The following is a 17156-nucleotide window of genomic DNA, read 5'->3' as shown; positions in this document are numbered from 1 at the left end:
GTGTGGCACCATCATACCGGCTAATTTTTGTTTGTTTGTTTGTTTTGGTGGAGATGGTGTTTCATCATTTTAGCCAGGCTGGTCTCAAACTCCTGACCTCAAGTGATCTGCCTGCCTTGGCCTCCCGAAGTGCTGGGATTACAGGCATGAGGCACCATGCCTGACTTGCCCTTCCTTTTTGACTGTACTATCTCTGCAGGAACAGTTAAAAGAACCCCAGAGTGACTTTGCATAGTGTCTCTACAAGGAGTGGAAGGCTCTTTCTATGTCTCCAGGGAATGAGTTGCTGCTTTATCGGTGTGTTTTAACCCAGGCAGAGTGGCACAAAATCCTGGATATTTAGACGGACACTTACTGTGGATCTGAGACCGGCTGCTTGCTGAGCACCCTGCCTCCCACCAGAATCCTGGCCACAGGTTTACAGCCCTAACTGTGTGAGCCTGCAACCCAATCTGAAGTCCTCCTGTTGCACCACTGTCACTGCCCCTAAATTTCCTTAATCACCGGACTTCTATAATAGCCTTGTAATGTTATCGTCCCCCATGGCTCCTGGCTTTGTCTTATGTCCTGAAGTGCCCAGCAATGTCCTGGCCACCAAACCTAGAGCCAAGAAAGGACTGCAGGGGACATGCTGCCAGGGGATCAGGGTTGACATGAAAATTGTCAGAGTCAGGAAATTCCAGGTCCCTTAAGTCATTTGGGAAGCTATTTGACAGGAAAGGCCAAGGAATGGGATCAGGTTGCCTCTGTGTAAGTAAGAATTGAGATTCCCCGGCGGGGACTGGTCTGGCAGGGAGGTGTCTGAGTTTTCCACTCTGTAGGGAAAGTTTCGATATATCTGTCTAAGTCTGTATAATAACTGGATTGGAATTAATCAACACTCACTGTCTATTCATATTATTTTTAATTCTTTGGAATGTTTGTAACTGTTACTTCATTATCACTGACAAAATTGAGGAATTCATTTAGTGTACCATTAATTTGCTTATTAAAATAATTGCTAAACATGACCCCATCCCCACAAATTTAGGGACTTTTGCTGTTTTCAATGTGTCGGTCCAGCCAAGAAGCATTGTATTCTTCCTCCTTGGCTCATGTGATGGTTTAAATATTAATCTCCTGTGTCTCGGGTGTAATGATGGGTGGGGTTTGTGTGGTGGAGTGGCTCGGGTGGTGTGTGTTGACTGGTTTGCTGTCTTCACAGCCCCTGTGTTGTTAGGATCCCCTTTGCACACGCATGTCTTGTCTCCCAAAGGGCAGCCCCTCTTCCTATAACCCCGCTGTGAGGACTCCACACGAAGTTCCTGAGAGATCAAGAGATGCAAATTATTTTCTTTTTCAGTTGAGGGACTCAGTAGCACAAAAGGGATGGGCCTGCCCACCCATTCATTAGGGATCGGGGTTGTGATATCTGGCGTAGGAGGTAATGGCAGCCTCTATCCTGAACGGGGGACTCGGGCAGTTCCATGGAGGATGCTTAGGTCTCTGCTAACGATAGCAGAAGGCATATAACTGAGGATGAACGTCCACCCATTTTGACAGTTGATTTAGTTGGTGTTTTATTCTCTTCTGTGCTTGATTTGTGTGTTATACTTAAACGATCTTTTTGAGGGAAGGAAGTGATTATGTGTTCCTTGGTGCCCTGCCTGTGCCTGACATATAATTTTGTTAAAATTGAACTGTGGAAATAGTAGTTATGTTGCCCAGAATGTGAGAAGAGGAATGGTGAGAACAGGCCATTTTGCTAAGGTTTGGGGATTCTGCTGTCAGAGGCTGGGGAAATTATGGGGCTTCCTGGTACAATCTGGGGTGGGTGCGAAGCACCTTGAGGCAGATACCTGGCAGGCCAGGGTGAGTGTCCAGAAAGGTGAGATATTTGTCTTGGGCTACTGGGAATAAAATCTGAAGATGTGAGATGGAAATGATATGCAAAAGAGCCCAGATGGGGCTACATCTGCCAGCCACTAGTACATCCCCACCTCCTCCCAGTCTAAGGAGAAGAGCTTAGGGCTTAGGCAGGGCTGGTGGAGACTGATAAGCCTGGGTAAGGGTCTCTGTCTTTTCATCTCTGCTATCTCTGCTTTAGGTACCTCAGCTGAATGGCCAAGAGCAGTATGTGCTGGTGCTGGCCTGGGTGACCTGCAAGATTGATTGTCAAATTCTCAGGAATTTTGTGAGCCACTTGTCAAACATAGCTTTTGCTAAAAATTAAATTGGCTAGGCACAGCAGTTCACATCTTTAATCTTTTTTTTTTTGAGACAGAGTCTCGCTCTGTCGCCCAGGCTGGAGTGCAGTGGCGTGATCTCAGCTCACTGCAAGCTCCGCCTCCGGGTTCATGCCATTCTCCTGCCTCAGCCTCCTGAGTAGCTGGGACTACAGGCGCCCGCCACCACGCCTGGCTAATTTTTTTGTATTTTTAGTAGAGACAGGGTTTCACTGTGTTAGCCGGGATGGTCTTGATCTCCTGTCCTTGTGATCCACCCACCTGGGCCTCCCAAAGTGCTGGGATTATGGGCATGAGCCACCGCACCCCGCCACATCTTTAATCTTAACACTTTAGGAGGCCGGGGTGGGAGGATTGCTTGATGCCAGGAGTTCAAGACCAGCCTGAGCAACAGTGAGATCCCCCCTACAAAAAACCAATGATAATAATAAATAAAAATAAAAGAAATTTTAAATAAGAATTATAGAAACTCACAATTGAGCACATTATATTAAAAACAAAGGTTATAGACATTCCAAGTGTTTCACTTCCTAATTATTTTATTCCATTCTGCTACCTCTGCTCTCCTGGTTATTTAGATCTTACAGATCTGTGTGGTAGAAATTCTGTATACTGGTGAACTTCTGCACACCTCTTTCTAACCCCATACTCGGCGACTGTGCATTGGTAGCTTGAAACAGGCTCTGGTGGGAGTATTTATGCCACATTCATGCATATGCTTGGCTTCTCTCCAGACAGCACTTCTTCTTGCTCTTGGTTCTCTCCCTCTGGCTGAGTGTGGACCACAGGCTCAGAATGACTCAGACCTCCTTGAGGAGAAGCAGAAACTCTTTATCTCAATGCTTCTCTCTTTAAGCTCATATGTTTCCACAGGTTGAGGAAAAGGACATTGTGATGGCTTAAGAGCTTTCGTCATTCCATCTTTCAGTCTGTTGATTATATGTGGGATTAAAAATAAGCAATGTGTTGATACCATCAGCTGAACACACTAAATCAGCTTTCTTAGTTAATAACAGCAGTAGAAATTAAAGCAAGAATGAGCTGCCAGTGATTACAGCCAGACACATGGTTCACTGTACGTGTCAACAGGTCCAATTTCCACTGGAATTTTCCACCTGGAATGATAAAGTCTGATTTCAGTCCACTGGTGATCGTTGGCTCAGGAGACACCTTCTGCAGGAAACTCTTCCTGCCTGCTGCTTCCACAGAGTAGGGGAGGCAGCTCCTGCATGTTTCCCCAAAACCTTGGGCACACCTTTGACACTACAGTACAGAGATTGGCCAGTTTGTATTAAATGCCTTCTCAAATCGGATGACCCATCTGTAAGATGCTGCTCAAGAACGCTGAAATTCACCAGCAAGCCTTTAGTAATTATGAGATACAGTCTGCTATTAGAGAAATAAAACAAGTGAATCAAATAGGATTAACCCCTTCAAATGACTTAACTAGGTATTTCTCACAAGTAATAAAGAAGAAATTCCTTTCATTCTGTTGCGGATAACCAGAAACAAGGAACTGCGGGGTTTCTAACAATAATTAACAGCCTGTTATAGATGCTCCTTCTAAACAAGATGACAGTTTGTATTTCTCTTGTTGAGGATAATACCAAACTTTCCTATTAAAACCAAAAACTAATCCCTTATTTGAAATCTCACTTATAGCAGATTATCAAGCATTTATCTAGATGATTTAAAGTAACCACATATTTGTGTCCACTTTTCTCCAAGCTGTCATTTTGGAATAATAGCCTAACTCAGCAAGAAGATGAATTGAGTCACTCTTATAGCTCAATAAATCAAGCATGAGGGTATGAGTTTAGATTTCCTTGTAATTAATCTCAATCTTCTTTGGTAAAATTATTTTCCTCTATTTTTAAGAGTAATCATTCTATATGTAATATAACGCTAACTGCTACCTGTAGCAACCACAAAACCTTAATGAGTTAGCACAGCAAAGCACGTTTCTTGATCCTGTCACAGTCCAGGATGGGTCAGTGGATCTGGGCAGCAAAGTGCTCTCTTCCATGCAGTGACTCAGGAACCCAAACTCCTTGCATTTGGGGCTCTGTTGTTTTCTAGGTTTCAAAGTCTCCTCTGGCTCCTCTGCATCTGGCCATAGGCAAGAAAAGAAAAGTGGACAGTCGTGCAGAGGTGTTATGGCCAAGCTTGTTGGGGGCCTTCTTTTCACTTTCACCCACATTCTGTTCATCAATACTCAGTTATGCAGCCAGAGCCCAACTCTAAGGCAAGGCTGTGTGCCTGGGGAGAAAAGGGAATGGCGTTGGTAAACACATTTGCTCGGTCAATTTTGCACCATGACAAAATTTTCAAGTTCTTTGTGGTCTTGGGCTATAGAGAGGATGCAGAGTGTAGTGGTTGAGACTGTGTCCTCAAATCAAACTGCTGGTATCCAAATTCCATCTTCACCATTTACTAGATAGTGAATTGGGCAAGTAACATAGCCTCTCTCTGTGCCTCAGGGTCCTCCTCTGTAAAATGAGGAAAATAGTAGAACGTATAGAGTTTGTGAGAGAATCAACTTTCCATGTACAAATGTTTAGAACAGTGCCCAGAATATAATGAACAACATATAAATGTTTGTAAAACAAAATGTTTGGCTGGGTGTGGTGGCTCACGCCTGTAATCCCAGCACTTTGGGAGGCCAAGGTGGGTGGATCACCTGATGTCAAGACCAGGCTGGTCAACATGGCAAAAGCCCGTCTCTACTAAAAATACAAAAAATTAGGGGGGCATGGTGGTGGGTGCCTGTCATCCCAGCTACTTGGGAGACTGAGGCAGAAGAATTGCTTGAACTAGGGAGGCAGAGGTTGCAGTGAGCCGAGATCATGCCATTGCACTCCAGCCTGGGTGACAGAGTGAGACTCTGTCGCCAAAAAACAAAAAATAAAAATTTTAAAAAATGAGATCTGTGCGTGTGCCTATAATCCCAGCTACTTGGGAGGCTGAGGCAGGAGAATCACTTGAACCCGGGAGGTGGAGGTTGCAGTGAGCTGAGATCGAGCCACTGCACTCCAGCCTGGGTGACAGAGCGAGACTCCCTCTCAAAAAAAAAAAAAAAAAAAAAAAAAATTAAAAAAATGAGATTAGTAACAAAGAGACTTAATTTCCTGTGTGCTATGTTGTAATTTGGGTATATTGCCATTCAGTTGGAGGATGTTTCAGTTCAATTGTAAAAATACTTTATTGAGCAACATTATTTGTAATGTGCAGAGTACGACCATAGAATCTGAATAAGCAGACTCGTCGCTGAATCAAAGGAAACAGCACATTTTCCCCACCAAATTTGCCTTTTAAGTTCTGTGACTCAATCCATGGTCACATCAGCGTTGTGATCTCAGTTTCCTCTCTTGAAATGCCAGGTCTCATCTGGGCCCCTGAGAGTGGAAAAAGGTGCTGGCCCAGGACCAAAAGGGCTTCTTCAGTGGCCTAGGGCCCAGGGGATACTGTCGATGTCACTCTGTTAAGAGATGCCTCATCTATCCACTCGGTACTCAGATCGTTCCCAATCTATTTGCACTAACATATTAGCTTTTCAAGTTATGATCCACATTTCAGAATATTGCTTGATTTTACAAAACACAAGAGGGCAATATGATGTGATTTCTCCGTATGTAGTCCCCATCTGAGGAGCAGGTTGGGTATAACAGGCTCTTTCTCTTGCAGCTGGATGACTGTACTCTGCAGCTGTCTCACAATGGCGCCTACCTGGATTTGGAGGCCACCCTGGCAGAGCAGCGGGATGAGTTGGAAGGCTTCCAGGATGACGCTGGGTAAGAGCAACTGTTGACCCTGCTGACTGGTCCTCACCTACCAGGAAATGGGGGTACATTGAGGCCTTAAAATATTTAGGAGGAACTACCATGGCTTTGACCTTCTCTTAATTCTCAATCACACACGAGGGAGATGCAAGTGACTCATCAGTGGTGACTGCAGACCCGTTTCCATTTTGAGTAACTTTTCTTGATGGGTGCTTGGGAGTAGCCTTTCCTAGGAACATTTGTGGTAATCAAGCACATGGTATTTATATTCTAAGTTATTTTAAAATCATATATCACAATTAAATAGATATTTTCCAGCCAGCGGTGGTGGCTCACACCTGTAGTCCCAGCTACTCGGGAGGCTGAGGTGGTAGGATCGCTTGAGCCTGGGAGGCTGAGGCTGCAGTGAGTCATAATTGTGCCACTGCACTCCAGCTTGGATAAAAGGGCAAGACCTTATCTCTAAAAATGAATAAATAAATAGATATTTTCCAGATTTTCAAGCACATGGTATTTATATTCTAAGTTATTTTAAAATCATATATCACAATTAAATAGATATTTTCCAGCCAGCGGTGGTGGCTCACACCTGTAGTCCCAGCTACTCGGGAGGCTGAGGTGGGAGGATCGCTTGAGCCTGGGAGGCTGAGGCTGCAGTGAGTCATAATTGTGCCACTGCACTCCAGCTTGGATAAAAGGGCAAGACCTTATCTCTAAAAATGAATAAATAAATAGATATTTTCCAGATTTTCAAGCACATGGTATTTATATTCTAAGTTATTTTAAAATCATATATCACAATTAAATATTTTCCAGCCAGCGGTGGTGGCTCACACCTGTAGTCCCAGCTACTCGGGAGGCTGAGGTGGGAGGATCGCTTGAGCCTGGGAGGCTGAGGCTGCAGTGAGTCATAATTGTGCCACTGCACTCCAGCTTGGATAAAAGGGCAAGACCTTATCTCTAAAAATGAATAAATAAATAGATATTTTCCAGATTTTAGTGGATTCACAACTATTTTAGATATTGTACTCAATGATAATTTACTGGATATTTTCTTAGCAGATGCTCTAGAAGATAGTTTTATATGGTGTCATCTTTTAAACTCATTACTGTGGAAAAAATAATTAATTATGTTAATGTCAACTTACTTTTTGCCCATACCTAGAATTGCTTAATACTTTTGCTGAATAAAGAAATACTCTGAGTCCAAATAAAGCAATATGCTCATAAAAACATCAGAGATGTGCACAGAAAGTGAAACCTCTCTAGGCATATACCCATATAAGTAGCCATTCTTAGATTACTAAAATAGCCTCTGATAGGACCCCACCTTTCTCCTTCTTATTTTTATTTATTTATTTATTTTTTGAGACAGGGTCTCACTCCAGCTGCCCAGGTTGGAGTGCAGTGGCATGATCTCAGCTCACTGCAGCCTCTTAAGTAGCTGGGACTGCAGACACGTGCCACTGTGCCCAGCTAATTATATATATGTGTGTGTGTGTGTGTGTGTGTATGTGTGTGTATGTGTATGTTATTTTTGAGATGAAATCTCGTTGTGTCACCCAGGCTGGAGTGCAGTGGTGTGATCTCGGCTTACTGCAACCTCTACCTCCCAGGTTCCAGTGATTCTCCTGCCTCAGCCTCCCGAGTAGCTGGGACTACAGGCACGCGCCACCACACCTGGCTAATTTTTGTATGTTTTGGTAGAGATGGGGTTTTGTCATGTTGCCCAGGCTGGTCTCGAACTCCTGAACTCAAGCAATTCACCCTCAGCCTCCCTAAGTGCTGAGATTACAGGTGTGAGTCACCATGCCCAGCCTACTTCTTGTCCATCTTGAACCAAGTATATCTCTGATTTCATCACCCTCCTCTTCAGGAAACTTAAGAGGTTCCCTGATACTTTCCAAATAATGCTCAGCTATCTTAATCTGTTGTCCAGGAGCCCCCAAAAGTTGTTTGAAACCATTTTGCCTGAGTTAAAAATATGGTCCACTGGATACTATCTGGGAGTTCTCATTTTTCACAAATAGCTCAATTAATGGAGAAAAATTGGAACCTTCTTAGTTTCATGTAGCTATTTGACTTTAGTATGTACTGATGGCTTCCTGGGTTTCCCCTGTTTTAACACCCTTCACAATTTATGATCATTGATTATGCTGCTAGTTGCCCCTCTTCTCTGCTGCTAACACTCCACTAGGCCAGAACCATGCCTGTCTGAATGTCCAGTACTTGGCATTTTCTCAGCATGTTTCAGGCACTTAGCAAATACTGGTGGCCAGGTGAATGGCCCATTGCCAGAATGGATTCCTGAATAGCATGGCCACATGCACCAAAAAGACCGAGGTCCTTGTTAGGATTCAGCAAGGTGCTCTGAGGATGCCCTTCTTGTCTCCAGAGTGGTAGTAGTAAGGGGCACACCAATAGTATGTGAGAAAGGATCCTGGAAACCACTATAGGCTGGGCATATGAGAGGGGTATCTTAAGGCACACCAGATTCTACTTACTGCTATATTTAAAATTAACACTATTAGGCTGATAGACTTGGGGAAGTTCCATTGCAATAGTTTTTATCAAGTATTTGACAGTGACATCCTTTCATATAGGTTGTCAGAATGCAGGCTAGATGATAGTCTAATTGAATGACTTCATGGCTCATTGATCAAACAGACCCCAGGAATATTATGAGTAGATCATTGTCAGCTTGAAAAATGTCTCTAGTGGTGTTATGCTTGATGACCTTGTCCTCATTTTTGTTTTCTTCTTTTTTATCAAAACTTGAATGATTTGGAGATGGCAGCTGAGAAAAAAAGTGCTAATGTATTCATAAAAGCAATAAGAATAAAGGGTGTGGGAGAAGAATAATATTTTTGGATCAGCTACTATGCCAGATACTATATTAGGCTCCCTATTCACAGGCTCTTTAATAATTAATTATCATACTAGTCAAGTAATTGGATTTTATTGTCTCAGTTTTTCATCTGAGACAACCAAGGGTCAGGAGTTAAATTACATGTCCGGGGTGGCAAAGCCAAGTTTGAACACAGGTATGACCAATTCCCAAGACTATGCTCTTCTGCCATCCCAGGGGCTTCTGGGCAAAGGTCCTTTAGGTTCTATGCAGCATGTACATTTGCGCCTTTGGTGGCATGAGATTGGTTCCTGCAAGAACAATTGGTCCTGGTCTAAAACACTGTCTCCAGTTGAAACAGCTTTGCTGCCGTCATCCATCACTGATGCTACAGTTTGGCTGGGCAACACCTGTCTCCAGATGCTGGCAGTTCCTCCACAGCTGTTCCTAAAGAGCCAGGGCATCCTGCTGTAAGCTCCCCAGAGTAGATCCTGGTGGTTGTATTCTCACTTTGTTCCCTCTGAATCATCACTTGGCCATGAGTCCATTGAATAGGTAGAGGTTGAATCCCATTTCTCTACTCTAGTAGCTAGGGTTGCTGGGAAAATGTGTTATGGCAAGATGAGAAGGTGGGACTCAAGACTTGGGAAACTGCAAACAGAGGAAGGTAGCCCAAAAGATATTGGATAGTTACACATGTAAAATTTGTTTAGAAAAATTTAAATTTTTAATTATTTTTGATAGGGTCTTTCTTTGTCACCCAGGCTGGAGTGCAGTGGTGCAATCACAGCTCACTGCAGCCTCCATCTGCCAGGCTCAAACGATTCTCCTGCTCTGGCTTATTTTTGTATTTTTTTGTAGAGACGGGGTCTCCCTATGTTGCCCAGGCTGGTCTGGAGCTCCTGGACTCAAAACAATCCTCCTGTCTTAGCCTCTCAAAGAGTTGGAATTATAGGCATGCATAGCTATGCGTTTGACAAGTGTGCCCCCAGATCACCCCAGAGAGAGGTTTTGTATCTTTGAAATAGACCTTTTAGGTCCTCTCCTAGATGTGTGGCATTTGACAAAGTCTGTGTGTCTCCCATGAGTGGGAGTTAAAATATAATTGCTTCCCAGTTAAGATTTGCCCTTTGGAGGTATGAAAATGGCAAATACCATTTTTTTCTCTTGATTTATTTGTGTCAGTTATAGCAAAATGTCTGCTAATATTGTGGCCATCTACTGAAGATGTATGAGTGTGTGTGAAAATTGTGATTTTTTCATATCATGTGTTCTGAGTTTCCTTGCTGGAGGATTTTGCTTCTTTGTTCTTGTCCATTACCCTGCACTTCTATGCCAAGATTAACTTGTTTAGAATTATCACTCAGGCTCTAGCTAGTCAGAGAATAGGCGAAAGACCTTCAAAAGTGGAAGGACAAAGCAATTATTATGCTAACAAAATAGAACCAGGTCTGTTCACTGTTCATCGCCTTCTGAGGCCAGGGAAATTAGCAAGCATGACATGGTGCAGCAGACACAGAAGCCTGCAGTCTCCAGGTTATTTTTCCTGACATTGTCATTGTGTGGCCTTGGGCAAGCCACTTTACCTCTGACAGGAGTTTATAAAATGAGGACACTTATAACATTTATTTACAGAATAAGGAAAATATGGCTCAATCCCATTTCCCTTTCTGTATGAAGAGGGGTCCTGATGGGGTCTCTGGCACCTGAGGAGAGCAGTGTAGCTTAATGGTTAGGGACACAGGCTTTACGGTTAGTCTCATGGCTGTTTGACCTTGGGGATGTAACTTCACCTCTCTGAACCTCAGTTTCCTTATAATTCGGGGCAATATTGTCAATACTGCCTCTTTGGGTTGTTTTGAAGTAAAATATGATAATGTATCTAAAACATTAACTATTTCTTGATACATAATACACACTCAAAACTGTTAGCCTCTGTTATAATTACAGTCCAGTTCTGGGAAGATGACACATTGAAATGGGAACCACTGGAATTTAGACCCAGTGGATTCTATGCAGGTCAGGTGCCCTGAGATCTCCACTTTTAGTTAAGAGACCTCGATGGAGGTTTGCCCACAGGGCTGAGCTGGGCCGGAACCTCCACTCTTTTGCCTGTTGCGACCCTCCGTGTCTCTGAAAGGAAACCAGTGCCAGCCCGGGTCCACAGGGCACTGTCATGGAGAAGGTGGGCTTTTAGGCAAGCCCTGGAGGAGATAGTGGCTTTGGGTATTTGGAAGGTGCAGCAGGTGGGAGTGTGACTTGACCCAAGAGTGGACCTGAGAACCACAATGTTTCAGGGACATCATGAGGACCAGTGTGGTGGCTGGACATGGCATACACATTCACAGGTGCTCCTAACTTCGGGTAACTTGGGGCGCTCACCTTTTCCTCAGCATGACTCCCTTCAGGCCTGTGCCACGGGGTTGGCTGTGAAGATGGCTGGTGCTTACTGGCTGTGTCATGCTGTTCACTTTCTCTCATTTGCCAAGGGGGCTGGTAGTCCTCCCACCCTGGGCCCACGTGTCTATGTGAGGTTGGTGGCTTAGAAATCATGGCTGGATGTGCGTCTGGGAAAGGGTAAGAAGGGCCGTGCAGAGGCCCATCTGCAGGGGTACATGGGTCCCATCAGCTTTGTGACCAACCTGTTTAGGGGAACCCAGGGATTTGGGACTGACTCTGCTTTTATTCTTGGACACCTGACTTCTCAGCCTGCAGATCATGGACCCTGAGGCTCATGAACCTCTGAGGTTTCTGTACAATTTGTGGGTTTGTGGGATTTTGGTGGGGAGGTATTTCAAAGTCTTCATCAGATTCTCAAAGAGGTCTTTGCGTCTCAAAATATCAGATTTGAAGGAATAAAAAGCAGTTTCTTCTTCTTATGGTATAATACAAAAGTTAACCTCACCCATTCACACATTTGTCCAAGTTTCCTCTGCATTTTAGACGGGGGGAATGGGAAATCATGGAATAGACTTTGAACATAAGTCTAAAAATCTACTGAACCTAAAAAACCAAACCGAAACAAGCAACCAACAAAACCCCCATGTTAAGAGAGAGATTCTGGTGAGGGTGTGGAAGGGAAGAAAGGTAGACATTCCCTGATTTTTTTTCCCTCTTAGGGTAGTTATCCTGAGCAGAGGGCGCAGGTGTGTTGGCTGAAGCCTTTTGGCTAATCAGTGACAGGTTTGAAGGAGCTCCTGTCTTCATAGTGCTATGCAAGGCTCAAAGTGCAGGCCATCAAGTTCTGCCCCTGCTCTCAGTGGGGGAGAAAACTGGCCCTTTAAAACCAAAGGAACCATTAGGGGTGAGTTCAGCTGGGTTGCGTGGGTAGCCCAGAGGCTCTGCATACCAGCTCCAGGTGCCAGAACTGCTGATCTCTAGGTTGTGGCTTCAGAAGGTTTGGAGTGAGGTTCAGAATCTTGCCTTTTTTAAAAAAGCTGTCCAGGCCAGGCACGGTGGCTCATGCCTGTAATCCCAGCACTTTGGGAGGCCAAGGTGGGTGGATCACTTGAGGTTAGGAGTTCGAGACCAGCCTGGCCAACATGGGGAAACCCCGTCTCTACTAAAAATACAAAAAATTAGCAGGGCGTGGTGGCACGCACCTGTAGTCCCAGCAGGACTGAGGCAGGAGAATTGCTTGAACCTGGGAGGTGGAGGTTGCAGTGAGCCTAGATCACGCAATTGTACTCCAGCCTGGGTGACAGAGCAAGACTCCGTCTCAATAAAAAAAAAGAAAAAGAAAAAGAAAAGGTGTCCAGATTGTTGGATATTTGTTTGGGAACTTGCAGCATAGGCTGTCAGTCTTAGGGAATATTCCCACCCCCTGAAGAACTTTAGAACCTTCCCTGCCACGCCCAGCCTCAGGCTCATGAAAGCAGAACTCAGGGGTGGGCCCAGGCAGAGGTGATTTTCAAATCTCCCAGGTGATTTCAGTGTGCAGTCAAAGTTGAGAACCACTGCGTGAGGAAGACGGCATTCCTGAAAAGGCTGCAGTAAGTCAGGCAAGAATGAAGTAACTCCCATGCTGAATGGACGCTGAAATCAAAGGTTCTAAATGCCTTTAAATGCCAGGATGTATGAGGGCAAAGATGGTATCAGGTAGGTGTGTGGGTTGGAGTCAGAAGAAAAATGACCTGCAAAGAGAGCCCCCCACAGAACTCCTTAAGTAATAAGGGGGCTATGGGTGGGGGTGAGTGGGAAGAACTTGGAGTGGGAGGCCTTGGTCAGATGTAACCCCCTTTGGGGACAAGCAGGGAGTGGCCTAATTAACCTAAACCTGGTAGCCAAGGGAGGTGAGTGAATTGGGGCTTCACCCAGGGTTGGGGAGGGAGGGGGCTGGGAATCTGGAGCCATGGTGCCAGCTCGTGTAGAGCGGGACAGGAGAGTGGAATGGACGTGTGTCATTAGGGGAATAGTGCACAGAATGGTGGACTAGTTAGGGAAATAGATGATAGAGTGGAGGCAATTTTGAAAAGGGGAAGGGGGTTTATACCTGTTAGTCTGAGGTTATGGCAAGCCACACACAAGGTGTGGGATGGCTAGTGAGAAATGTTGGCTGGGGACCCAGGTGAGAAGGCTGGAGTACTGGAGAGGCTGGGGGTGCTTCCTTGGAGGGAGCTACAGAGTCTGGAGGTCTTGTCCCGGAGGGCCAGCCATAGGATGCAGGTGAGGAGAGGACCAGGCCCTGGCTGTAGGGACTAGAAAGTTAGTAGTCACCCAGGTGTCAGTACCTAGATGATCCATTGAAACCATAACCCAGGTGTTGTACATCAGTAAGAGACTCAGGTTTAGCCACATGTGACAAAGAACCCAGATAACAGTGGCTTAAAATTTTTGACTATATTTTTTATCATGAAAAAAAAGTGGATATTAAGACAATGAAAAGACAAGCCACAGACTGGGAGAAAATATTTGCAAAATGTATCTGATGGAGTACATGTATCCAAAATATACAAAGCACTCTTAATAAGAAAACAACCTGATTAAAAAATGGGCAAAAGATCTGAACAGATATGTCACTAAAGAAGACATTCAGATGGTAAATAAGCATATAGAAAGATCCAACATGACATGTCAATATAATGTAAAATGTAAATTAAAAAAATGAGATACCACTATACCCCTTAGAATGGCTAAACTAAAGAAAACACTGATACCACCAAATGCTGGCAAAGATGTGGAGCAACAGGAACTCTCATTCATTGCTGGTGGGAATGCAAAATGACACAGCCACTTTGGAAGACAGTCTGGTAGTTTCTTACAAAGCTAAACATAGGCTTACCATACAATTTGGCAATCATGCTTCTGGGTATTTACCCAAATGAGTTGAAAACTAATGTCCATGCAAAAGCCTGCACACATTTTTGCAGCAGCTTTATTCATAATTGCCAAAATTTGGAAACAAGATGTCCTTCTGTAGTTGAATGGGTAAACACACCATAGTATTTGTCCATTCCATGAAGTAGTTTTTATTTAGCAATAAAAAGAAATAAGCAATCAAGCTAGAAAAGACATGGGGGAACCTTAAATGCACATTGTGAAGTTAAACCAGTCTGAAAAAGCTACATACTGTGAGTCCAACTATATGACATTCCAAGAAAGGCAAAAAGCTATGGTGACAGTGAAAAGATCCTGTTGCCAGGGGTGGGAGTTGAGGTTGGGAGATGGGTAGGGAGGGATGAACAGGTGGAGCACAGGGGATCTTTAGGGCAGTGTCAACGCTCTATGTTGTGGTAATGTTGGATCCAGAACGTTATGTGTTTGTGAAAACCCATAGAACTGTTCAACACAGTGAATTATAAAGTTAAACTACGGACTTGTTAATAATGTTCAATATCAGTTAATCTGTTGTAACAGATTAACATCTTGCACACTAATGCAAGATGTTAATAGGAGAAACAGGTGGGTGGGGAGGGGCAGTGTGGATATAGGGGAACATTCTCTACTTTCTATGAAATTTTTCTAAAAAACAAAAGCCACTCTAAGAAAATCAGTGGATAATCATACAGTTTCAAGGACAATATGTTGATTCCATGACATTCTTAGGAACCTGGGCTTGTTTTATCTTTTTGCCCTACCATCCTTAGGATCTGGCTTTTGTCTTTCATGTTTCATCATAGTTACAAAGCAGCCGCCCCACACCCTTGTCATATCAAGACAGGGAGGCACGTATTGGTTAGGATGCAGTGTTCTCTGTTGCAACCAAGAAATCCCCCAATATGGCAGTTTAAATAAAATAAAAGTTTTTTTCTTGTATAAGATTCCAAATATAGGCAATCCTCTTTGGAAGAGTGAAATAGCTATAGCATCCTCAGAGCAAGGATTCCATCTCCGGGTCCAGGTGGCTGCTTCCACTCTTACCATCTCATCTGCATCTCAGCCCCTAGAAAGAAGGAAAGGGACGAAGGGAGTGTATGCCCATTTCTGTGTGCACATGGCTTTCACTCACATGATTTTGGCCAGAGGCTCAAGGGCACAGTATGAATTGTGGGCTGTATCCAACTAACCTTCCTCTGCTATCACTGTGAATATTAGGTGACAGCTGATGGTCCCTGCCTTAGGTGAGAAGAGTGAAGAGTAGTGTTGGTGCTGGCTGGGTGTACTGCTTTTAAAGAGCTTTCCAGAAGCTCCACCAGCGACTTCCACCTATAGTTCAACGATGAGAACTGTGCCACATTGTGGAATATACATTGTCACTCCAAACACAATTGGATTCCCATTATAAGGCAGAAAGGGAAATAGGCATTGAGTGGGTAACCAGCAGCATCTGCCTCTGCAAGGAGAGATGACATTTCAAAGAATGGGCAGTTGAGTACACTGTGCCACAAAGGCAAGTTGTGAGAGGGGCAAGGCAAGGCTGGGAGTGGTGAGCAGGAGATTTAGGGTGTCCTGAAGAGGGAGAAGCAGAAGGGAAAGCAGGATTTCCCAGGAGCTGAAATCTGTGAACAGCTTGAACAAGGGCTCTGTCCCATCACAGGGTACATGAGGGTGGAAGACAAGAGAATGAGCTAATCAGGATGTCAAGGACCTCATACCAGACACAAAGATGAACTAAAAACAGACCATAGTCCTAAATGTAAGAGCCAAAACAAACTCCCAGAGGAAAACAGAAGCAAGTCTCCATGACTGGGTTAGGCAAAGTCATGGTTCCTGCCACATGTGCTTTCCATGTCTTAGATATGACAAAAGTGTAAGTGACGAGAAAAAAAACAAGTTTGGACTTCATCAGAATTAAAGCCTTTTGCACCCGCAAAAGAGATAATTGGTAAAGTGAAAACACAAGCCACAGAATGGGAGAAAATGTTTGTAAATCATATATCTGATATCTGATGACTTTGGAGACATTAGGCCATGTGAAATAAGCCAGACACAAAAAGGTGACATACTGTTGAATTTCATGTGTATGAGATTGACAGAAAAGACACATCTCTAGAGAGACAGTAGACTGGTGGTTGCCTCTTGCTGAGTGTGGGGACAGGGAGTGATTGCAGATGGGTAAGAGGGTTTGGGGTTGTTTTTGCATTGATGAAAAAGTTAAAGTTAGATTGTAATGACTTTAAGACTCCACGAAGATACTAATAATCAGTGAATTATATCCATAAAACAGGTGGGTTTTATGGTACCTACATTATACCTCATTAAAGCTTATAAAAAACGTGTCAGGGAATGACTGTGGAAGAGAGACATTGAGCTGGTGATGACCCGGCTAGGTGCGGGGAGAAGCTTCTGTTGATGAGTGGTCACTAGCTTAGTGGAAGTGGACTGAGAAAGTTCATTCCGTCTGCCTCATGTCTTGTTGAATCAAGGGTGAAGGAAACGAAGATGAGAGAACCAGACTGGCCTCTCTGAGAAGGTGTCTAGAGAGGTGACCTGTTTTGGTAGGTCCCTTTTCCCCAACGGCACAAACTTCACATTTTGCTCATAGGACGTGTTGCCCAGCGTGCTTCCACCTGGATTCCCTGTGTGTCTCAGACTCCTCACACCTTCCGGTTAAAGTAGATGACTCATTCCTCAGAGGCCGACACACTCAGGGTTGCATACACAGGAGGCACAGACATTAGTATCGTCCCTTGAGAAAATTACAATGCTACATCACTGGAACTTTAATGAAGAACAGGAAAACGCATCAAATAATAACAAATGGATTATTATTGTCAATTCTTGAATGGGCAGTGAAGAGAGAACAAGAAAAAGGAATGATAAGAGAGGTGGGAGGAATGAGAAGAGGCAGACAAAAATGAAGCAAGAGACATACAGAAAGTGAGAGAGTATCCAGATATTAAGACAAATGGAACGAGGGAGAGG

General features: G+C 44.1%; 1 protein-coding gene across 29 annotated transcripts in view; it reads left to right on the top strand.

Annotated features, from left to right (window-relative positions):
• FHOD3 (formin homology 2 domain containing 3) overlaps positions 1-17156 on the top strand; it is a 488533-nt gene that overhangs the window by 57429 nt on the left and 413948 nt on the right. For 28 of the 29 annotated variants that reach the window (XM_074022556.1, XM_074022555.1, XM_074022554.1 and 25 more), the window contains exon 2: positions 5910-6016. In XM_074022556.1, the coding sequence (XP_073878657.1) occupies positions 5914-6016 (103 nt within the window). In that variant the 5' untranslated portion in view covers positions 5910-5913. Of the gene's footprint in view, positions 1-5909; positions 6017-17156 lie in introns of those variants that run through there. The other variant, XM_065534266.2, reaches the window with a different exon arrangement.

Source organism: Macaca fascicularis, chromosome 18 (assembly GCF_037993035.2).
Source record: "Macaca fascicularis isolate 582-1 chromosome 18, T2T-MFA8v1.1".
Lineage (NCBI taxonomy): Eukaryota > Metazoa > Chordata > Mammalia > Primates > Cercopithecidae > Macaca > Macaca fascicularis.
Note: the sequence above shows the minus strand (reverse complement) of the source record. Positions and strands in the feature narration are given on the sequence as shown.